The sequence below is a fragment of the Dipodomys spectabilis genome, unplaced genomic scaffold (genome assembly GCF_019054845.1).
Source record: "Dipodomys spectabilis isolate Male_0828 unplaced genomic scaffold, ASM1905484v1 ptg000477l, whole genome shotgun sequence".
NCBI lineage: Eukaryota > Metazoa > Chordata > Mammalia > Rodentia > Heteromyidae > Dipodomys > Dipodomys spectabilis.
In genome coordinates, this window is record NW_024871154.1 from 132,186 (window position 1) to 154,356 (window position 22,171).

General features: G+C 47.7%; 1 protein-coding gene across 1 annotated transcript; it reads left to right on the forward strand.

Moving 5' to 3' along the window:
• The first annotated feature begins 8,302 nt into the window (after positions 1-8,302).
• On the forward strand, positions 8,303-15,333 carry Krt74 (keratin 74). Its single transcript, XM_042668766.1, has 9 exons — positions 8,303-8,767; positions 9,712-9,926; positions 10,306-10,366; positions 10,827-10,922; positions 11,426-11,590; positions 13,319-13,444; positions 13,738-13,958; positions 14,654-14,688; positions 15,128-15,333. The coding sequence occupies exons 1-9, from the start codon at positions 8,303-8,305 to the stop codon at positions 15,331-15,333; spliced, it is 1,590 nt and encodes a 529-aa protein (XP_042524700.1).
• Positions 15,334-22,171: the final 6,838 nt, after the last annotated feature.

Below are 22,171 nucleotides of genomic sequence, written 5' to 3' on the forward strand. Positions count from 1 at the left end.
GCTGCCTGGGCCCTTTCTCTTCACTCTCTCTCATGAGAGGCAGGAGGAGGCTGGGAGTGTAGTTGCTGCCATCAGAACCTCCTCACCTCTAGTGAGAGAGCTCAGGGCCTTCACAAAGCTCTTCTTCAAAGTACCCCAGAATCCCAATATTGTTCCAGATGTCACTAGTCGATGCCCTCCTCCCAAGCCCCACCAGGATTTGCAAAGCTGCAAGGAGAATGGCTCTGCCTCCTGCAGCACAAGAGTCCTGCCGAGAAGCACTGACAAAGTACAGCTACGGAAGAAGGGAGGTATCAGAGCTGAACACAGGCAATCTGAAAAAAAAAAAAGGTTTCCTGGAGCAGGAGGTAGCAGGACATGAATTGTTGGTGATATGGAACTTCTTAAAGACTTTGTAGCTCTCCACACACAGGGAGGCTGATCTAGGGTTTGAGATGTTCTTTGCCAGCTGCCTCCCATTTCCCTTCCAGGGCTCCAGCACTCCTGCCGTCTGCAGGGTGACAAGGGTGTGAAGGAGGCTTATTGTACATCATTAGTATTTATTGTACACATTCAGACAAGTATTTCCAGAGGACTCAGGGTCCCCCCCTGCCCTCTGCAAAGCACCTACACCATTGGAAGCAGTTCTCCTTAGGAGGCTATGGCTCAAATCCTCCTTCTTGCTTCCTGCTCACCCATCCCCAGAGGCCTGAGATAGGCCTTTAGCTCTTGGGGACTCCAGACTCCTTCTTGCTGGAGCTCCAGATGAAGCATTCAGTTCTAGATTAAGACTGCTCACAGCTCAAGGCCTGAACAGTAGCGTGGTGGATGCAGGACTGGAAGAGATCTGAATCCTTGACATAGGCCACTTGGTGTCCCTGATTATTTGTTCATTTGTAAAGTGAGAAACATGGAAGTGTTGGTGTGCATGTGGAGAGAGAGCATAGCGAGCCCTGGAAAAAGGATGACTACGATGTATCTGGAGCACACCTTCCGGCCAGCTTCCTGCTCTGTTTCACACGCACTGTGTTCTCCTGACACCCCTTTGGGTTCTTCTGAGCCTGTCGTTGGATCCTTGTTAGGACACCCTTGCTCTACCCTACCCTTCTGTTCCTTTTCTTTTAGCTGGGAAAGCCAGATCTTCTAACATTCAGGGAGCTCCTGGCCCAGTTTCTAGTCCTCTCTCTGACTCCATAGCTGGTGTCACACCAGCCCTGAGTTCTCACTTGCTTCCTTGGGGGGCTTCTAGGGAGATGAGGACTTGGAGCCCTGGCAGCAGGGTCCCCTGCCTCCTTCTTTATAGGGAAGGTGGAGAGAACTTCCTGAAGGCTTTAGTGGGAGGGGCTCACACTCTGGTCCTGAGCTGTACCCCTTAAGCATTATCTGGCCCAGCTTTGTTTATGAAGGTGGAGCTTAGGGCTCTGCTCCTTAGCTCTTGGTGGTTCTCGGCAGCCAGCAGGTGAGCAGTCTGAAATATCCCAGGATGGACTGCATGGAGATGTCGTCATCCATGAATCCCAGGGCTCAGATCACCCACTGCCTCAGACTTTATGGTGCAGACTAGTGTCTCCATGTTCATAGCCTCAGTCCCAGCCTATTCTCCACATGGATCTCCATTGTTTCAGGCTTCTTTTCCCTCAATATAGAATTCTTAGTTCTTAAAAAAAATGATTGCAGCCGTGTGCTGGTGGCTCACGCCTGTAATCTTAGATACTCTGGAGGCTGATATCTGAGGATCACAGTTCAAAGCCAGCCCAGGTAAGAAAGTCCACGAGATTCTTATCTCCAATAAACCACCAGAAAACAAAAAGTGGAGCTGTAGCTCAAGTGGTAGAGTTCTGGCCTTGAGCTGAAGAGCTCAGGGACAGTGCCCAGGCCCCACAACTGACAAAAAAATATCATTACTAGAAGGTAGTCATTATAATCAATGTACATGACATAAAAATGAACCATGTCACTTGAGAGAAGATACAGGAGAAGGAAAATGGGGGAAAAGAAAAGAAGGAAGAGGACACTGACTAAAAAACATCATATTCACAATCTGATTTATGGAACTTTAACTCTTTGTACAACTACTTAGTAAAAAAAAAACTGCTAGATGACTTTTTATTTTTATATTATCTTGAAGTAGTTGTACACAGGGGTTTCAATTCAACATAGCATTTTATGAGTAGGAAGCATCTTGATCAATGTCACCCCTTCTACCATTTGTCCCCCACTCTACCATTCTTGGCTCCGGTTTTTATGATTACCCTCCAATTTCTCCCTTGTCTTGGAGCCTATGTTCTGCTTCCTGCCCCCTCCATCCCCAGGGCCCAGAGGGCTCAATTTATGACCTGGGTACTGGAAGAAGGCGGGGGGGGGGGGCGCTGGCCGGTTCCCACCATATGCGAGGCAGGTGCCACCGAGGTCTGGCCTACTGCTCTGGCATCTCCCTAGGGATGGGCTGGGGCTGGGCTTCTCCTTCCTGTTTGGACTGGGATGCTAGGAGATAGGGAGCATGTCATTAGTGATGATGTGGCTTAATTACAGCCTGCAGAATGGCTGGTGCATTTCTCTGCAAATGCACAGAGGAAGAGGCGGATCAAGCATCCAACTTCACAGTCATGATCAAAAGATTAATGTCTCCCCCACCCCTTAGCCTCTCTGCTCTACTTGAGAAAAAAAAAACAGGCAGTTAGAGGGGGTCAGAAAATACCTTTCCGATTTCTTCTCAAAGTGACCGGAGGTGGGAGGGGTCTGAGATAAAGAGAGAAATGAAGACAGCCCAAATGAGGGCTTGCTGGTGTGGTAAAATGAGCAGAGGAAAGAACTTCACCCCTTTCAGAGCAAGACAGAGCTTGCCTGGACATACCTGAGCGCATTAGAGCTAAGAGGAAAGGGCCTGTGATGCCCAGGCAGGCAGTGGGTGGAGTGGTAGAGAGTTCAGAGAGTTTTTAAAGAAGAGAGACAGAGAGCTAAAGTGTATTTGATCTATAGTATAGGGCAGTGGGCTGTATGTCTGTACAGGCCCTGGGAGTAGGAATGGGAGGAAGAGAGAAATGAGAGTGAGGGGCTTAGGCAGAACCATTGCAGGTTTGCTGAAGGCAAAGGATACTCAGGCTAGAGAAAAGGAAGCAAGCCTAAGCTGAAGGAAGCGGTGGACAGAGCCATGATGAACTGCGAGCTGGGGAACATTACTCCCCTTGCCCCCACTACACACCCCAGGAGCTCAGACAGACTAGCACTAGGGCAGCTGTAGAAGCTGGTACCAGCTCAGGGAGCCAGGAGCCATTGGTCATCAGCTAAAGTATCAAAAGAGTCTTGTCCTTCAGCTAATGCTATCCTGGAGGGACATGTCTGCTATGCCCAGCTCTAGGGCCCAGCAGGGTAGCAGATAGAGGCTATTGTCTAGCTGTCCCTATGTTTAGTTGAGCCTGGTATTCTTGTTAACACATGTGTGAGCAGAAAGGATCACTGGGCAGAACCAAGAGAGTTCAGGGAATTGCTCAAATGTTTATTTTTATTAATTTAATTTGTGTGTGCTTGTGTGCATGCAGGCTCTGGGCTTGAACTCAGAGCCTAGACGGAGCCTGTTCCTGAGCTTCTTTTGCTCAAGGCTAGCACTCTACCAGTTGAGCCACAGCTCCACTTCCTGCTTTCCCCCCCCCATAATTCATTGGAACCTCGATTCTGAGATCTCAGCCTCCTGAGTAGCTAGGATTATAGTTGTGAGCAAGTGTTGACATTTGATAGACGTGGTGGAATGATTTTGGTGTTTCCTAAGAACAATTGAGGAAGCCAGTAGTCTCTAAAATGTGGTGGGGTGATGTTCGGGTGCTCAACTGTTTGAGATTTTCCCCACGATGTAGCTGTGAAAGTGACATCCTGGATAACCCCTCAACTGGGCAAACAGACAGATTTTTTTTTTACCCCTCAAAATGATACTGAGGGACTCCCGGCAGCCATGTATGGGGTGCTTGCTCTGATCTTCTGTGCTCACAGTTGTTCCTACCCCTTCTTAGTAATGTGCCACCTTTTTGTTCCCCTTTCCCTACATTCGCTACAACTCTCTCTTCTGCCTGTGTCAAGGCCCCCAGATGGAAGCAATGACACCCTGCCCCAAGCTCACCTCTTTTAAGCACATCCCACTGGTTCCAGGGCTGAGTTCTCTGGGAGCCAGGAAGTAACGTCAAGAAGGTTCAGAGTTTTGGGGGAGAGGGAATGTATGGAGACACGGTGACAATGGGAGAAAAGCAAATGCACCATTGTATAGGTTAGCTGACTTGGAGCTAGGAAGGGAAAGCAAGCTGCTTTCCCACCAACTAGGAGAGGCACAGAGTATTGACTTTCTACCATGAGCTCATTTTGTAAAAAGAAAGCAGAAAACTGAGCACTAGCTTATATCCATTGCTAAGATGCTTCAGACTTATGGCCAGGCCCCACTGGCCTTAAGTTAGCTCAAGAATCCTTCAAACATCTTCTTCTCTCCATTACTGACCTTGATGTACAGAATCTCTTTCTTGGTCCGTTGTCCCGTACCGAAGGGCAATTGCCGTTACAGGTCAAAGGGAGAGAGAAAAATGATGGTTTTTTTTTCAACTTTCAAACCAAGTGGACACAACTGGTTATGTCCATTTGGGATTGCAATGATGTCTCATCTGGGACTACTTTCTATTTACTTCGAGTGGGGTGTGCTTTGTAGAATGGGATTCTTACTTTCAGGACAGCACAGTGGATCCAGTTTTCTCTGGGGTACAACCTGCAGGAGAGGCTCTGACTGCCCCTGCCTGCCATCAGCAAGACCTCCTTCCCTGCCTCACAGAGGCCCTGGGCATATGTTGATTCTGGCCAACCTTTTAGTTCCCATCCTATTCCAGAGAGTCTGACTTCTATTCCATTCCATTTATAAATAAAGGTTGGTCAATACTTATGTTTTGGGTTTATTTTAGAACTTTATTTATTATAATTACTGGAGTTTGAACTCAGAGCTCTGTGCTCTTACTTGGCTTTTGTGATCCAGGTCTGTTCTCTACCCTCTGAACTATAGCTCCACTTTTTTTTTTGATGATTAATTGGAAATAAGAGTCTCTCAGACTTGTATGGGGCTGGCTTCAAACTGTGGTCCTCAGATTGGAGTAGCTAAGATTGCAGGCGTGAGTCACTGTGTCCGGCCTTATGATTTTCAAATAAGCATATTAAAAAAACCCTAGGATTCAATAAGTTTGTTGGATTCATTCATTTATACCCATCATCCACTAAAGATCCACAGAATTAAGACAATAACAATGAAAGCAGAACATATTTCATGTGTTTGTATTTTGTCCAGTTTGGCTGATGTCCTGGGGGGAAAGAGTATCTTAGATATCGCTCTCAATAGCTAGTATCAAATTGTACACACAGTAGGTGCTCAATTTCATACCCATTGAAGGAGTCAATTTTTTCAAACTTTGGGCACTCATTAGTTCAATGAACCCGAAGAGAAGGGTATAAACTGTGATGAGTAATTAAAGGGTAGTCAACATGAGGAAGGGCGGGATTGTCAGAGATTCAACTTCATGGATCAAAGACAACTTCCCTGCAATTATATCCTTTAGGGATCAGCTTGGAGGGGCACCTGTGAGTGGCCACCATCATACCAGCACCTGCAGGAAATTCCCCTTCCCTTCCACCTCTTCCTTCTCTGTCATAACCGTGACCACCGCCATTACCACGGCCATGATCATGCCCAGGCTAAGCATCCACAGCTCCAAGCCAGGTGCATGAATGATTTGTAGATGTTTGAACAATGAACAACACAAAGGCTTCTGGGACCCATAGTCGTACATGGGTTCTCCCATGCTCTCTGAGCACGGATGGGCTCATTTTACATTGAAGCACCCACAAGCCTTCTGGTTGTTATCCAAAATCTTCTCCAGCCTGCAGGGAAGGACCTCAGCTGTAGGGTTCTCAGTAAGAGGCTAAGGTCTTCTACCAGGTGAGCTCATACTTAGCCATGGCAGAGGAGATATGAAATATAGCCTTCAGATCATCAGAGTCAGACTTATGATCCCTTTGCAGTCTGTGATGGAGGGTTAGCTACTGGGGTAGTAAAAATAAGCTAGCTTCTGATGAAAGTGGGTCTTTTATTTTCTTCTGCTCACCTTAATTTTGGTCAACTTCCTCTTTGAAACACTCAACACTCAAGAGGTTGAGTGTTGTCTCCAGGTTCCAAGGCACAAACACAAGGGATTGAGCCCATACCTGTGATGCCTGCCACGTGGAACTCTCTGCACGCCATGCCTCTGGGAACTCTCTGCTTCCTGTCCTATGATTTTTATCTTTATCATGAAAGTGAGTGATCTTGGACAAATTCCTTAATGCCCCTAAACATCAGTTTCCTAACTTTATTTTGTTTGTTTATTTTGTGTTTGCTGGTACTGGGGCTCAAATTCAGGACCAGGACACTCAGCCTTAGCTTTTTCTCTCAAGGTTGGCACTCTACCACTTGAGCCATACCTCCACTTTTGTTTTGTTTTCCCCTGGTTAACTGAAGATAAGTGTCTTATAAAATTTCCTGCCTAGGCTGACTTTGAACCTTGGTCCTCAGATATCAGCTTCCAGATCTCAGGAAGCTGATTGCAGGCATAATCCACCAGCACTGGACAGTTTCTTGACTTTAAGTAAAGTTAGTAATGTTGCCAGATACGTTGGCACAAGCCTATAATCCTAACACACAGGAGGAGGGTTGTGAATTTGATACCAGCCTATTTTATATAGGGAAAACCTGGATCAGCCTTTCTGTGGGGAATATAAACTCTCTGGAGGTTCCTAGAACCCCACCCAAAGTGGCCACTTCCCAGCACACTTCCTTTCATTCTTCACAATGCTTGGGCTGATCTAAGTGTTGGCTCAGATTCCACTTACTAGATTACAGGATCCTGGGGGGGTGTTGGCTAAGTCCGGGTCAAGGCTCTTACAAAATGTGTTGACATTCCACACCAGAAAGGAGGCACAGCCTGAGTCCATGTGTATGTGTCAGGGTGTGTAGTGGTACCCCAGTTAACTGTTAACATGCTGCCATCATTGTGATCTAGCTTAGAAAACCACAAGCCACCACTTCCATTATGTCCGCTCATGCCTTGGGGCCAGGACCTGCTAAGAAAGCAGAAGACAAGGACCTTAAACAAGGAGGCCACTGGGACTTTAAGGCTGCCAGGAAAATGTCCTTTAATGGACTCCTCTGGGACAGGCTCTGCCTCTATTCTATCACCTCCCATTGCCTACCATGTTCTCCCAGCTTCTTTCCCCTTAGCTGGAGTTACTGCCCAGTACCATCTGTCTGTAGCAAGCCAAGCTCCTCACGTAGTTATGGGTGGCCACAGTGTCCTGCATTGGGACAGCTGTCAGATATTTAGTTTGGGGATATGTTCTAAACATTCCATTCTACCAGGACTACTTGAGCTCAACAGGGCTTGATATTTCTTGTCCCCAAATTGAGTGGCTCTTAGAAGTCACCAAGAAGTAGGACTGTTCAGGAGTGTCCAAGGAACTTCAGCCACAGGATATTCTAAAGAGCATGAGATGAGTTAACATCCAGTTTTTTTCCCCCCTGATCTCCCAAGAGGGGCCATTCCAGTTTATCAAGAAAAGCAAACTCTACTGGAGAAAGTGGAAGCTGCTTGAAAGGGCAAGCTGAAGGTCATCACACATTAGGCTGAACACATCAATACTGAAAGCCCCAGACAACTTCCTGAACTGGCACATGCAGACACTACTCCTCGATTCCACCCTCCTCCTGGGCTGCATCCCAGAAGAGCTGTAGTCTCCAGGGTCACTCCAGATCTTTAAGAAGAATCCTCTGCTTTCCACATCTCCTCTTCCCTGAGGAATACCTCACCAAGAACAGATGACAGGGAGCTGTGTTTCTTTGGGGGGTGAGGAAACCTAGGCTGTTCAGATGAGCTCTATCTGGATAAAAGCTGACATTTCCCCCCTGGTCCTTTCTGGTGGATAAGTAAGAAGGAGGCAGCCTTGGAAAAATAAAGCTAGGAGATCTCTGGAGGGGATAAGTCTCTACTCCCTAATTAGGGAGCATAGTTAAATTCCAAATTAGACCACTGCAGTGTGCAAGGACAGCATCTTCCACCTGCTATCAGAAGGGCTTTGTTGCTCAAAGGCTTGAAGATCTCAGTTCCGTAAATTGCCCCAGCCTTGTAGCAGGGAAAGGAGATAGTGGAGAGACGCCCTTTTCCGGTGTCCTGGGATCCTTAGGGATAAAAGCAGGCAGCACTGGGGCGCTGACATATGCTCTCTAGCCCTTGGCAACTGAGTTTCCCCAGCAGTCAGTTCCATCTTCCCTACTATGAGTCGGCAGCTGAACTTCAGGCCTGGCGGAGACAAGGGCAGCTTCAGTGTGCTTTCTGCAGTGGTTCCCAGGAAGGTTTTGGGCAGCATGGCCTCTTACCATGCCCCTGGCCAAGGGGCTAGCTTTGGCAGTCGGAGCCTCTATAGTCTTGTGGGAAATCGACATATTTCCTTCAACACGGCAGGCAGTGGTATTCGGGCTGGAGGGTCCAGCTTTGGGCATGGTTCTGGGTATGGAGGGGGCCGAGCAAGCGGCTTTGCTGGTAGCATGTTTGGCAGTGTGGCTCTGGGGCCTGCATGTTCATCTGTGTGCCCACCTGGAGGCATCCATCAGGTGACTGTCAACAAGAGTCTCCTGGCTCCCCTCAATGTGGAGCTGGACCCCAAGATCCAGAAAGTACGGGCCCAGGAGCGGGAGCAGATCAAGGCTCTGAATGACAAGTTTGCTTCCTTCATTGATAAGGTATGTGCCCCAGGAGAAGACAGCAATCTACTAAGATTCGAGCAATTTCTTTGTGGCAGAGAGGAGGCAGCCAAGTGTTGTGGGTGCGTGGGGGAAACCTTATTATAAGAGGAGAACAATTTGAAAGGTAGGTAGAGCAAAAGAATAAATGAATGCACTTTTTTCTATTTTCCCTCTCTCCCTCCCATCCTCCCTCCTTCCTCTCCCTCCCTCCTTTCTTCCTGTTCTCTCTCTCTCCTCTCATCTCCTCCTCTCTCCTCCCCTCTCCTCCTCTTCCCTCCTCTCCTCTCCTTTTCTATTCCTGCTCTCTTTCTCTCTCTCATCCTGGGGCTTGAACTCAGGCTTCATATTGTACCTTACTTTTTTTTTTACTCAAGGCTGGAACTCTACTACTTGATTCATGCCTCCACTTCTGACTCTTTGCTGTTCATTGGAAATAAGAATGTCATAGACTTTCCTGCCTGGGATGGCTTTGAACCTTGGTGATCCTCAGATCTCAGACTTCTGAGTAGTTAGGATTATAGTCATGAATCACCAGAGCCCACTACGTATTGTTTTCTTTGGGGACTTTTCAAAGAAGTGTGGGCAATTGGATAGAGGGTAGCCATACCTTGAGAAAGAAGTAAGGGACCTCTGGAGACAGCTAGGCAGAACCTTAACTCCCTAAAGAACAGGACAGCTGAAAAAAATCAAGCACTATTCAGAGGGAGGGGATTACAACACAGGAAGACACATAGTATATCTTAGGACATGTGGTAGGTAATAAAAGAAAGCTAGGGGATGAACACTTGCAAAAGATCTTGTTTTTGCCAGGTGGTGAGGGTAGTGAGTCAGAACTTGCCTTTAAAGTCTTTATAAAAATCCAATTAGCCTAAAGGCAATATATGTCCATGGGGCATAAGAACATCCATGTGGTTCTAGGTGGCCTTTGATTTGGGTTCCAGGTGCGCTTCCTGGAGCAGCAGAATCAGGTGCTGGAAACTAAGTGGGAGCTGCTGCAGCAGCTGGACCTGAACAACTGCAGGAAGAGTCTGGAGCCCATTTATGAGGGTCACATCAGCAGCCTGCGGAAGCAGCTGGAGACCCTGTCTGGGGACCGGGTGAGGTTGGACTCAGAGCTGAGGAGCATGAGGGACGTGGTGGAGGACTACAAGAAGAAGTGAGTAGAGTCATGGTTCATGTGCCATTTTGTTTAAGAGGGCAAGGAGCAAGCTATTGGGTCTGGACCTCATGACCTCTTCTCTAGTGAAGGGAGAGGTGTCCACCCTGTATGATGGAAGCATCCTACCTGGTTGATAAGTAGGGATTCCCACATTCATCGACTCACCTGTAGTTCAGGGAGCTCCACAGGCTCCTGGGTATTTTCCTGGAGTACAGTAAATGTGTTATAGCGAGGAACCCAGGGACTGCCTAGTGTTTGTGCTCACCCTAGGAGACTCTACTGGTCTTTGGCAGCCCAAGTGCTTGCCTGGTTAGTGTGAAGAGAAGGTCACTTGCCTGTGGGGCTGAGGTCTCTTCTGTCTTCTTTCCTGGCACAGATATGAGGTGGAGATTAACCGGCGCACTGCAGCTGAAAATGAGTTTGTGGTACTCAAGAAGGTAAGCAGAGAAGAGTCTATGGTCTCTGGTCTCTCTTATGCCCTCATCCAAAGCAACTCAGGGCTCAGGGCTTCATCTGGGCCCACTTGTGCCAGTCTCCAGAGACCTAAAGAGAAGGGACACTGGCTCAGGAATTGGACAGAGATAGACTCTTTGCCTCTGTACTGGCTCATTTCAGTCTTTTCTGTGTGACCTGAGGAAACTCAATACTTCTCTGGAATTTGTGTTCTCTGAGGGAGGGGGGTGGTAAGATGGGACAGAGGAAAAGCAGGCCCTTTCTCCCCTTTCCTCTTTCCAAAGTCTCAGTGAGTCTGGGAGGAGTTGCTTGATGACGAACAACTCTATGTGTTTTCTTTCCTTTGTGGGCAAAACACAGAAATTCAGATGGCTTTGGGGCAGGAGCAGGGATGCTGATGGGATAAGGGGAGTGTTGATTGACAGCTGTGGGGTCTCTTGGCAGGATGCAGATGCAGCCTACACAGTGAAGGTGGAGCTTCAGGCCAAAGTGGACTCTCTGGAAAAAGACATTAAATTCCTCAAGTGTCTGTATGATGCGGTGAGAACCCACCTGTCCCTCACCCCCACCTCTTTCCAGCTGCAGCATTACCTGGTGCTGCCAAGTGGAGGGATTTAGGGCTACTACAGGGAAAGATGTTTAGATAGGAAGATGTAAGTCCCAGAACTGACTGACTATTGAAGAACAAGATCCTGTCCCCTGGTCAGGAGACAATTTCAACTGGGACACAATAATGGCTTTACCCACAGGCAGGAAAAAGATGGCCCCATGAGGTCCTCCTGAGACACAGCCTTATGGGTTCTTTGAAATTGTAGGTGACAAGTCTTTCCTCCTGTTGTTCTTTCCTCCCGCTCCCTGCTGTTATTGAAGTGTTTACTGCTGCTATGGGCACTTTGGGCAGGCATATCTCCAGTGGCTATTTCTTTCACTTGAGCTCTGTGGATCCCAGTGATACCTATTATCAGAGACCAGGGGCTCAGGAGACTGGTAGGGCAGAAGAAGGGAAACTGAGGGCCTGACTCTGTCTTCATCTCCCAACTCAGGAGATCGCCCAGATCCAGACTCATGCCAGTGAGACATCTGTCATCCTGTCCATGGACAACAACCGGGACCTGGACCTGGACAGCATCATCACCGAGGTCCGTGCTCACTATGAGGACATTGCCCTGAAGAGCAAGGCTGAGGCAGAGGCGCTGTACCAGACCAAGGTGGGCGCTTGCTGATTTTCCCTCCTTCCTGGGAAAGGTTCCTTGCACTAGAGAACGCAGGAGATATCTCCACACATGTGCTGCAGGAGAGGGTGGTCATGACCATGAGTTCCACGTTGTTTCCCTCAAAGGAATTCTCAGAGAATGTGATCAAAACACTGGTGTGGGTGGGACATACTCAACAGAGGGGAGGAGAGCATGAGGCAATCTCATCACAGACAGGAATGGGAGCATGCTGCCACAGCACAGGAGGACAGTCATAACCACAGAGCAGAGCAGCTGGGGTTGGCTGGGGAGTGAGAGAAGGGGAAGTCCGGAGATATTTACCAATGGCGCTGGGAAGACTCCAAGAGCAGGTCAGACTGGAGAAGTGTACTGACTAGTGGAGTTATGCTTCAGGGTAGGGCTCTCTGGGGCTGTTGGGTACAAAACTCTTTACCTTTGTACTCCCTGGAGCCTGGGGAGGTGTTTTTTATTTCGTTCTTTGTTTTTCTGGTTTTTTTTTTTTTTGGTCGGTTATGGGGCTTGAACTCTGGGCCTGGGTGCTGTCCCTCAGCTCTTCAGCTCAAGGCTAGTGCTCTACCACTTGAGCCACAGTGCCACTTCTGGTTTTCTGGTGGCTAATTGGAGATAAAAGTCTCATGGACTTTGGTGCCTAGGCTGGCTTTGATCTTCAGATCTCAGCCTCCTGAGTAGCTAGGATTACAGGCATGAGCCACCAGCACCCGGCTTCTGGGGAGTTATTTGTTATATTTGTCATAACATTTGTTATATGCTACCTGTATTAGTCAGCTTTTCATAACTGTGACAAAAATAGCCAAGAAAATCAACTTATAAGATGGAAAGGTTGGCTCTGGCTGATGGCTTCAGAGATTTCAGTCTATGGTGTCTCAGCACTGTGGTAGTACAGTATGACATGGTGGGAGGAGGCTGCTCCCTTTATGCCATCCAGGAAGCAAATAGAGAGAGGAGAAAGTCCAGGGTTCCAGTATCATCTTCAAGTGCCTGCCCTCCAGCTATCTAACTTCCTCCTATCAGGCCCCATCCACTAAAGATTCCACCATCTCCCAAAAGGACCAAGCTGAGGGCCAAGCCATTAACACTTGGACCTTTGAAGCACAGTTTCAAATCCAAACTATAGCACCACTAACAGCAAGGATGGCTGTGGTCTATCTTCCTGCTTCCCGCTGTCCCCTTTCCCCCTGTCAATGTACTTTCCATTTCTTCTTTCCCAGAGTCTGGGTACTGGGAGAAGTCACCAATCCTATCAGTCTTGTCTGTGATCCCTTTCAAGGGTACATGAGATTGTGGACTTTCCTCTCTTTTCCCCTGTGATCAAGGAAGTGTCACAAGAAAATGGTGACCAATGGCTTTGCCTGTCCTGCTCTCATCTGGATTCTAGGACCCACTTCTCTGAATAGGTATTAAATAGGTGAGGGAGGGGGTTAGAGCTCCCTCACATTGAGGAATGCTTAGTTCATTTGAACTGCATCTTTCCCTATCCATCCCAGGAAAGATTACAGGCCAGGAGGAGGTGGGAACAGAGGACCACATGCAGGTTCTGATTAGAGGATGGGTTAGTTCTTAGTCAAAGCTGGAAAGACACTCAGGGGCTGGCTCTACCTTTTCTATCCTAGCTACTCAGGCTCATTCTGGTGGTGGGAGTATTTGTTCAGCACTCTTCCCCTCCTGGTCACATCACCACACCTTCCTGCCTCTGACCTCTAGATCCAGGAGCTACAGCTGGCAGCTGGTCGGCATGGAGATGACCTCAAACACACCAGAAGTGAGATGTCGGAGCTGAACCGGCTCATCCAGAGGATCCGCTGTGATATCACCAACGTGAAGAAGCAGGTGAGCAGCGCAGAATGCAAGGCTCAGTATCACCCCTGTGCTGGAGAAGCTGGGACTGGAAGTTCAGAAGAAAACAAGTCTTTCCTCTTGGACTTAAGAGCTGCTATGCCAACCATAATGCCTCTTTCCCATTTTGCTTCACCTTCCCTGCTATCAGAGCTTCTGGCTCTGTAGTTGTTCCTTGCAGTCACGTTGGGCCTCCTCTGCATACTGAGAGAGTTATGTTACTTGACCTGTATGATCTAGACATGATGTTCTGTTCTATTTTCACGCTTTCCGCCTACCTCCCCCAGTGTTCCAACTTGGAAATGGTCATCGCGGATGCTGAGCAGCGAGGGGACAGTGCCCTCAAAGATGCTCGGGACAAGCTGGATGAGCTGGAAGGTGCCCTGCACCAGGCCAAGGGAGAGCTAGCCCGGATGATACGTGAGTACCAGGAGCTCATGAGCCTGAAGCTGTCCTTGGATATGGAGATCGCCACCTACCGCAAGCTGCTGGAGAGCGAGGAGTGCAGGTGAGGGCAGGAAAGCACCTTGGCGGGTGCCACGGGAGGAGGGGGCTGTGTGTGTCCTGTGTGGCTAAGGGGCTGTTTTGGATCTGGAGGATGAACAACAATACTGTGTCAACAAAAGTTCTGGTGACACCATGAATAGGAGAGATGATGATTTGACAGGTTAGTTTAGCTGCTGCTTCCTGCCAGGGGATGTCAGACAAAAGCCATGAACACAGGTGGCCATGTGGCTCCCTAAGAAGAGCAGACAGACTGACACAGGGTAGCTGTATGGTCTTGGTAAATCATAGAGGGTCTCTATTTTCTCACCAGTGGAATGGAAGCTCTAATCTCCACCTATAAGAATGACATAACCTGGGTGCCAATGGCTCATGCCTGTAATTCTAGCTACTCAGGAGGCTGAGAGATCTGAGGATTGTGATTCAAAGCCAGCCGAGGCAGACAAACCCAAGAAACTCTCCAGTGAACCAGCAAAAAGCTGAAAGTGAAGGAGTGGCTCAAGTGGTAGCGTTCCAGCCTTGAGCAAAAAAGCCAAGCAAGACCATGAGGCCCTGAGTTCAAGTCTCACTACCAGCACTCCCTCACCCCTTCATGAATGAAATAAATTCACATACTCATGAAAGCAAGAGCCCACTAAAGCTCAGCTGAATCTGGACACACTCCTGAGGTTTTTTTTTCTCTTTAATTTTGTCTTGCAGGATGTCTGGTGAGAATCCATCTTCCGTGAGCATCTGTGAGTATCCTTGAGTTGGCTGGGAAAGGCAGGGGCCCTGGGACACCTCCATTCATGGTCTCACCTGCATGCAGAAGGTTTTGTTACAGCCCTGTGGAGGCTCTCTGGCTTCTGAGGAACTTTCTCCTCTCTTGTTCCTTGGCAACAGTGATTGAAGTTCCACCCAGCCTTCTCCTTGCTGCTTCTCCCTTGGGGATTCTGTCATCTAAAGAAAGGCTTGGAAGAGGGACTTTCCTCAGAGGTTCAGGAGAACAAACATGGTCTCTGCCTTATGTAGTACTTCCACCACACAGATGCTGCCCTGTGGCAGGGTCTCCATTATCTTGGCTAGGTCTTGACCGCTAAGCAATGTGGTGGGATTAAAAAGGATATTATAGTTGTCATCTTTGGTTGATTGATACCTTCTTCTCTCTCCGTGCTCTTGACTTTACCTCCCCAGCAGTCATCAGCAGCAATAGCTATGGCAGTTATGGTTACAACCCCAGCTCTGTGAGTGCTGACCTTGGGGCTGGCAGTGTGGCTGGTAGCCCCAGCAGCCCACGAAGTGGTCAGATCAAGTCTCGAGGCGGACGAGGGGGAGACCGCCAGGAGTCCCAAGAGAAAAGTGCTCCAGCCAGCATGCCAGCCAGGAAGACCACTCGATAAGCCTGTCACCCCTTCACCAAACACCTGGAAGAAAAGATGTCTTTGCCATTGCTCAAAGATGCCTGCCACACCCCACTCCTCATCCCCGAGTTTTAGGACTGTCTGTAGCACACTATCTACATCATGGCTTATCTTGCTTTCCAGTTCTGATGGATGCGATCACCCTCCCTGTACCCGTAGGTCCCGTGTGCAATTCATGACTTCTGGTTTTCCTTGCTGCCTTCAGCTTGGCAGGTGGCCATGGACACACAGCCATCAGTACCTTCTTGGCCTGATGGCAGCTATGATTAGGCTCTACAGAGAGAGAGAGAGGTGGGAAGAGAGAGAAAGAGAGGAAGGAGAAGGGGACTAAGAGGAGAGGGGAGAGGAGATAGTTTCATTCTGTGCTTAGGTCAAGTTCTCAATTATTCAAAAGATTTTATTTTACCCCTGCTAGCATGGTGGGGTGAACCTGAAGCCATACCACCAGGGTATGAGAAATTAGATCTTTGTCATTTGGGAGAAAATGTGTACATTCTCAGATCACCAGCTGCATCCTATTCATGGAACCAAGTGGAAAGGGATGGAGATTTTTTGCCACCTTGTGTTATCCACCAACCCCCTTTGTTATTCTTGGCAATAACTGCTCCCACTTAGTAAATACCTGATAAATGCCAGGCACCCTACACATGTCTCCTCTAATTCTCACCTTGCCCTGCAGGGAAGGTGTTGATCAGAGGACAGGGAGCCTGATCCTCGGAGAGCAATGTGTCCTAGTCACTCACCACTCCCCTCCCACCCAGTGCCAGCTCAGGCCTGGATGAATACAGGGCCAAGCTCTTCCCATGACATGACACTGTCTCTTTACCAGAGGGAAGATCAACTTGTCCTTTGTCAAGACTGCAGGCTGTGATTGGTCCTTGGTCACTTGGCCACAGATCCTATTTTTGCAGGACACAGGCTGTGCCCTATGGTAGCTTCTGACTCTCAATTACCATTGTCGTGACCTGAGTCCATTGAGGGGACTTGACTTTGTGTCTTCCATCCAGCCAAAGGTCATGGCTTGCAGTGGAAATCTTCTTCAGAATGGCACCTGCTAGTCTTTCCCTTGCTTGAACGAAGGACTCTGAATTTCTGCGGTATATTCAATAAACTGCTCTTGAGTGATGTTATAGGTGCATTTTTGTCAGTCTGTCTCTCCAAATATCTGCTAGTGATGATGGAAGCCATTGCTGCATGTACACAATCTTACCATGTCGCTAGTGCCAATCCCAGGAGACACTCAAAGTTGTGCAAATCAAGGAGTGGCCATAATGGGAGGCTAAGCAAGGATAGCTTCCTGGAGGAAGAGAGATTACTCAAGTAATAAGAAAGATAGGCACCTAGATTCTTAGAGGGAGAATTTGAATCATGTTATCACAGTAGGTTTGAATGCAGGCCTTACTTTACATTATATAAAAAAATAAAGGCTGGGCACAGGTGGCTCACGCCTGTAATCCTAGCTACTCAGGAGGCTGAGACCTGAGGATTGTGGTTCAAAGCCAGCCCTGTCAGGAAAGTCCATGAGACTCTTCTCTCCAATAAACCACCAAAAAAACAGAAGTGGCACTGTGGCTCAAGTGATAGAGCACTAGCCTTGATCTGAAGAGCTGAGAGACAGAGCTCAGGCCCAGAGTTCAAGATCCATGACTGACCAAAAAAAAAAGAAAGAAAGTCAAATCAATCAAGAACAGTTTTGTGATGTTTTTGTGCATTGTCTTCTCTTCTGGGTTTTGAAATGTCATAAATAAACTTTTTCACTGTGCACTTGAAAAAAAAAACAACCTAAATATAAGAGTTAATTAAAACCATAAAGAAAATATAAGGATAAATCTTCATTTGGGATCTCACAGTAGATTCTTAGATACCAAAAGGATAAGCTACAGAAGAGAAAGTACCTAAAATGGACTTCATGAAACTTAAAATCTTTTGTTTATTCAAAGGTGCTATCAAGGAAGTGGAATAAGAAGGTACGGTAGTAAAGAACTATAAACCCAGCACTAGGGAGGCTGAAGCAGGAAAGATAGTGAGTTTGAGTCCAGCCTGGGCTATGTAGTGAGATCTTGTCTCAAACAAAACAAAACAAAACAAAACTAAGTGGGAAAAGAGAGAGACAGAGAGAGGAGAGTCTGGAGTTAAGGTTTACATGTATAAATGCACATTTAAAATAAAACCTCGTTGAACAACTAATTGAGGCTCATAAAAATTGGCAAAGAAAAAGGAAAGTTTTACAGGTTATTTATCTAATAAGGTATTCAGCGTATAAAAAGAACTCTTGCAACTCAACAAGAAATAAATTACCTAAATTGAATGCTGGTGGCTCATGCCTACAATCCTAGCTACCCAGGAATCTGAGATCTGAGGATTGTGATTTGAAACCAGCCTAGGCAGGAAAATCCATGAGACTCCCATCACTGATTAATCAGCAAAAAGCCAGAAATGGAGCTGTAGCTCAAGTGGTAGAGTGCCAGACTTGAGGAAAAAAAAGAATTACCTAGTTAAAAAAATCAAGGGATTACAATGAAATTTTATTTAAAGAAGATATACAAATGGCCATTGAGCACATGAACTATATTCAAGGTGGTGAGACATTAAGGAACTGGAAATTAAACCCATAATGAGGAGCTAATTTTCACCCAGGGGGCTAACTGTCATTCAAAAAAATATGATAAATCTTGGCAAGGGTGTAGAGAAGTTGGAAACCTCTGTGCACTGTTGGTGAGGATGTAAAAACAACTCTGGGGGAGAATTCAGCAGCTCCTCAGTATTGCCATGTGACCCTCACACTGCTCCCTTAGAGATGCACTCATCAACATTGAACTCAGATAGTTGAGCAACACACTCACACACTTGTGTTCATATTGGTACCATGCTCAAACATCTAAGACAGAAAAGCCCAAATACCCATCAAGGAATGAATGGTTGGTTAAGAATTGTGACCACTGAATGCAAAAGAAGACGACAATGACCACCATGATGACGACGTTGATGATTGTCACCTATGCACCTGCACGTCTCTGGGACCACATCCACCTTTTATTGTACCATTTCCCTGGGCCTCTCCCAATGGCCATGATCTTCTTGTTTTCTGATGTTATAAATGTTCTCCCAATGTTTCAAATTCAAGAGGCTCTCACTGACCCATGGGTGTGCACTGCTAGAGCAAGTCTCATCAACGTGGGTCCCTACTGACCTTGAGATGTCCACACAAGGTCAATCCTCTTGCCTTTGGGACTCAAGCTTCACTAATTAGAACTTGTCCTGCTTCCACGATATCAGGGATAATGAATGATGAATGAATGAATGAATGATTCCCTCACTAGACCACCAATTACGGTCGCTGCATTGCCCCCTCCTCATGACAATGAACAGAAATATGTTGGAAGGAAAGGAAATGGGACCATTAAGATGGAAAGTATGGCTGTAAAGTGCTCAGGGGGCAGAGACGCCACGTGAGATAGAACGTGTTGAGGTGGCACCTCTGTGGCAGAAGAGAACAGAAACCAGAAGTTGGGGGAGGTGAGAGTTGGACCAGAGAGTCATGGCAGTATGAGGACAAGAGCCAAGCTGCAGCCATGCCTCCTGGTCCCAGACCTGGCTCAGCATCTCATCAGCTGTGTGACCTTGAGTAAGCTGCTTAACTTCCTTAAGCCTCAGTATCTCATTTGCCAATTTGGGAGGTAATCATAGTGCCAGCCTCCTAGGGCTGTTGTGAGGATCAAATGAATGAATGTATGTGGAGTGTTTAGAACACTGCCTGAGTATTACCTTATCATCATCATCATTGTCATCATCATCATCATTGTTATTGTTATTTACAAGCTGCCTTCCATTCACCTTAGGGAGTCAGTGGGGTGGGTATTGTTGTCCCTCTTCTTGGAGATGTGGACACAGAGGCTTTGCATGGTAGGAGACCCCCCCCCCCCACAATCAAGGTTACATGGCTGGTGAGTGGCAAAAGTAGGACCAGGACCTTGGTCCTCAGTCCCAAGGCAACATACACTCTAATGGAAAGCATGGGGTGGGACTGGAGGAAGGAGATGGTCAGCCAATCTCTCAGGAAGTGCTCCTGGCCATGGAACTGTGTGAAATCATGATGGCCCTGGAAGACACCTCTCTGCAGTAGTGGGCATGGAGCTGAATGCCATGTGAGACCCCCCCTCTTACTTATCCTTTACACCCCAGCTCTTCAGTGTGAGCTTACCTCCAACCTTCCAGTGGCAAGCCTGCTGAGCACCTGGGCTGCCCCAGATGGAGGCCAAGTCCTCTAGGGACTGTAGTCCATAAGGCCTGTCACCAACCATCTACCTGAAGCTTCAGGTAGAGATAGGGTGTGAACAGAGAGCTTCTGGAGATTAAAAGCTCATGTCCCAGGCCAAGCTGCTGAGGATGTCTGGCAGAGCCTAGGCTGAGGTCATTCAAATGGTCTAGCTCATTCTCTCTAATTTTGGGGACAATTACTTTGCTCAATTATTTTCTACTCTTTCTTTATATGTCTCTCCATTCCATACACACATACCGCCCCCTCGCTGAAGTGACCCATACAGCAGCTCCATTCTGCCTCTTCAAACATGCATTGGTTAGGCTTTCCCTAGGCTCAAGAGTCTTCAGTGGCTCCATGTTACATGTACAACCTGGGTCTAGTCCACTCACGGTTACTCTTCTCATGATTGCTCCAGCCTGCTAGGTATTTTCCTCACAAAGGACCTGCCTCCTGCCCACTTGGGCTCCTATGCCAACTTCTTGTTGCCATGCCTTCTCCCCTGAAAAGACTGAATGCAAGCCTCCTCCTACAAGCGGCCCCTGTGGAGTTAAGAGCCCCAAATTTTGCTTTTTTGGGGCGGGGGGGTCCGGTCGTGGGGCCTGAACTCTGGGCCTGGGCGCTGTCCCTCAGCTCTTCAGCTCAAGGCTAGTGCTCTACCACTTGAGCCACAGTGCCACTTCTGGCTTTTTCCTTTTTTTTGCTTATGTGGTGCTGAGGAATTGAACCCAGGGCCTCATGTATGCAAGGCAAGCGCTCTACCACTGAGCCACCTTCCCAGCCCGCTTCTTTTTTATTTATTTCCCTTATGTTCATTCAGCAATTGCCTTCTCATGCTGTGCCAAGTCCTCTTAACCTTCTAAGAACATCTCTTGGGAGGCTTACTAGGCCAAAGAACATAGAGAGGCGAGGACAAAAGTACTAACCAGATTCGTGGGATCATAAATGTGTCAAACTGACCATCATCTCAAATCCTAAACCACAGGTAGAGACGACACCACCAAAGCACATAAAACATTTTGGTTATTAAGCCAAGAGCTCAATGGCTATAATTAGTTAACAACCCATTTAATTTATCCTCAGATGTTCAAGCTAGGTGTTCCTGAGGTTTGATTGTTTAACCCTACATATCCTCCCCAGTGATTTCATAGATGAGTAAAATTGGCTCAGACACATCCGTGGCTGGTCAAGCCTGGCAGAACTCAGTTCTTACACAGAAAGCCTGGGAAAGGTGTCAGTGACAGGAAGCTGGGACATAGCAGCTTCCAGGTGGCCTCCTAGAACCAGGTCAAGAGGCTCCTACAGCAGGGACCCTATCTCCTGCTCTCAAGTCTGTCCTGATTGCAAACAGGAGTAAGGACGAAGTCTTTGTACCTTTGGTGAACTTGGTCTTTTGCTCCCTCCCTTTCCCCTCCAGCAAAGTGCAAGAAGCCCAGGTCCTGTCTGGGCCCACCCTTCCTGTGGGTAGTCCAGAACTCTGGGCTTCTTCCTCTATCATCATCTGCATCAACAATACCTTGTGTCTCATTCCTCATGGCCTGAATCTGATTAACTAATTTATGCTAGGGTGTTAATGACTTGTTAATAACCCGATGAGCTGCGTCTCCCAGGGTCACTTGTAGGGACTCAGACTTAGTTCTTTGAGGGTAGAAAACTTCAGATCACGTCCATCAGTACTTAATATGTATTTGATAAATGGCCCAATACCAACAGACGTTTGGAACGTGCTTCCCACTGAGTTATATATTTGGCAATACTTGCTGGACAGTGGATAGTATATTTTCCAGTGTCAGGGATGGTCTGAGTGGAGAGTCTGGGGCCTGAGGGAACACACCCCTTGCCTGTCCTCAGCATCTGATGCCATTGTGTGGGAATGTGCTGATCCAGATGTCCCAAAGGAGAAGAACCAGGGAGCCAGCATGGCTGAGCCCTGGATCCATCTGTTCCCTCATTTTAGTCATTGACATCAGTTTACTGGACAGTAAGTGCAAATTAGGGAGTATCTGTGTCATTTCACCACTACCATATTAGTGTTTATTGACCCCTTTATTGATGGGGAGCTGAGGCTCAGAAAGGCTAAGCAAAGCTGCCCTGTTGAATATGGAGTGGAATTTGGGAATTTGGGAACAGAAGGCTCAAGGCACCATCTCTGCTTTGTTGGCAGCTTCTCCAACAGCAGCTGTTCAAGGCTTTCTTAACTCAGGAAGGGATGTGTAGAGGCTGATCCCAGGCCCCAAAGGAAGATTCAGAGGGAGGTGTCACCAGACCCCAGGAGAAAGTCTGATACACAGGTATCAATGGACAGAGGAACTAGGGTGCAGCAAAGAGGGGGCAGGACAGGGGCAGAGTTTCAAATGAGAGACGGATAGGGATGAGAGAGGTGGGGAGAAAAGGGGTCTGGGTTAGGTGAGAACAATGTGGCAGATGTTAGAAGTAGCTGAAGTTGAGGCCAGGGGGTAAGATGTTTCAGCCACTCAGGAAGAAGGGTGTTGGGGATATGACAGGGGCAGTAGCAGCCACAGGATATGGCTGGCTGGGCTGGAGTCCTGCTGTGAATGT

Bases quoted from the DNA above. Each gene is read 5' to 3' on its own strand.
- Krt74 (XM_042668766.1), top strand. From the start codon at position 8,303: ATGAGTCGGCAGCTGAACTTCAGGCCTGGCGGAGACAAGGGCAGCTTC. The intron at 8,768-9,711 runs GTATGTGCCCCA...TTTGGGTTCCAG, and splicing joins TTGCTTCCTTCATTGATAAG to GTGCGCTTCCTGGAGCAGCA. The intron at 14,689-15,127 runs GTGAGTATCCTT...TTACCTCCCCAG, and splicing joins TCCATCTTCCGTGAGCATCT to CAGTCATCAGCAGCAATAGC.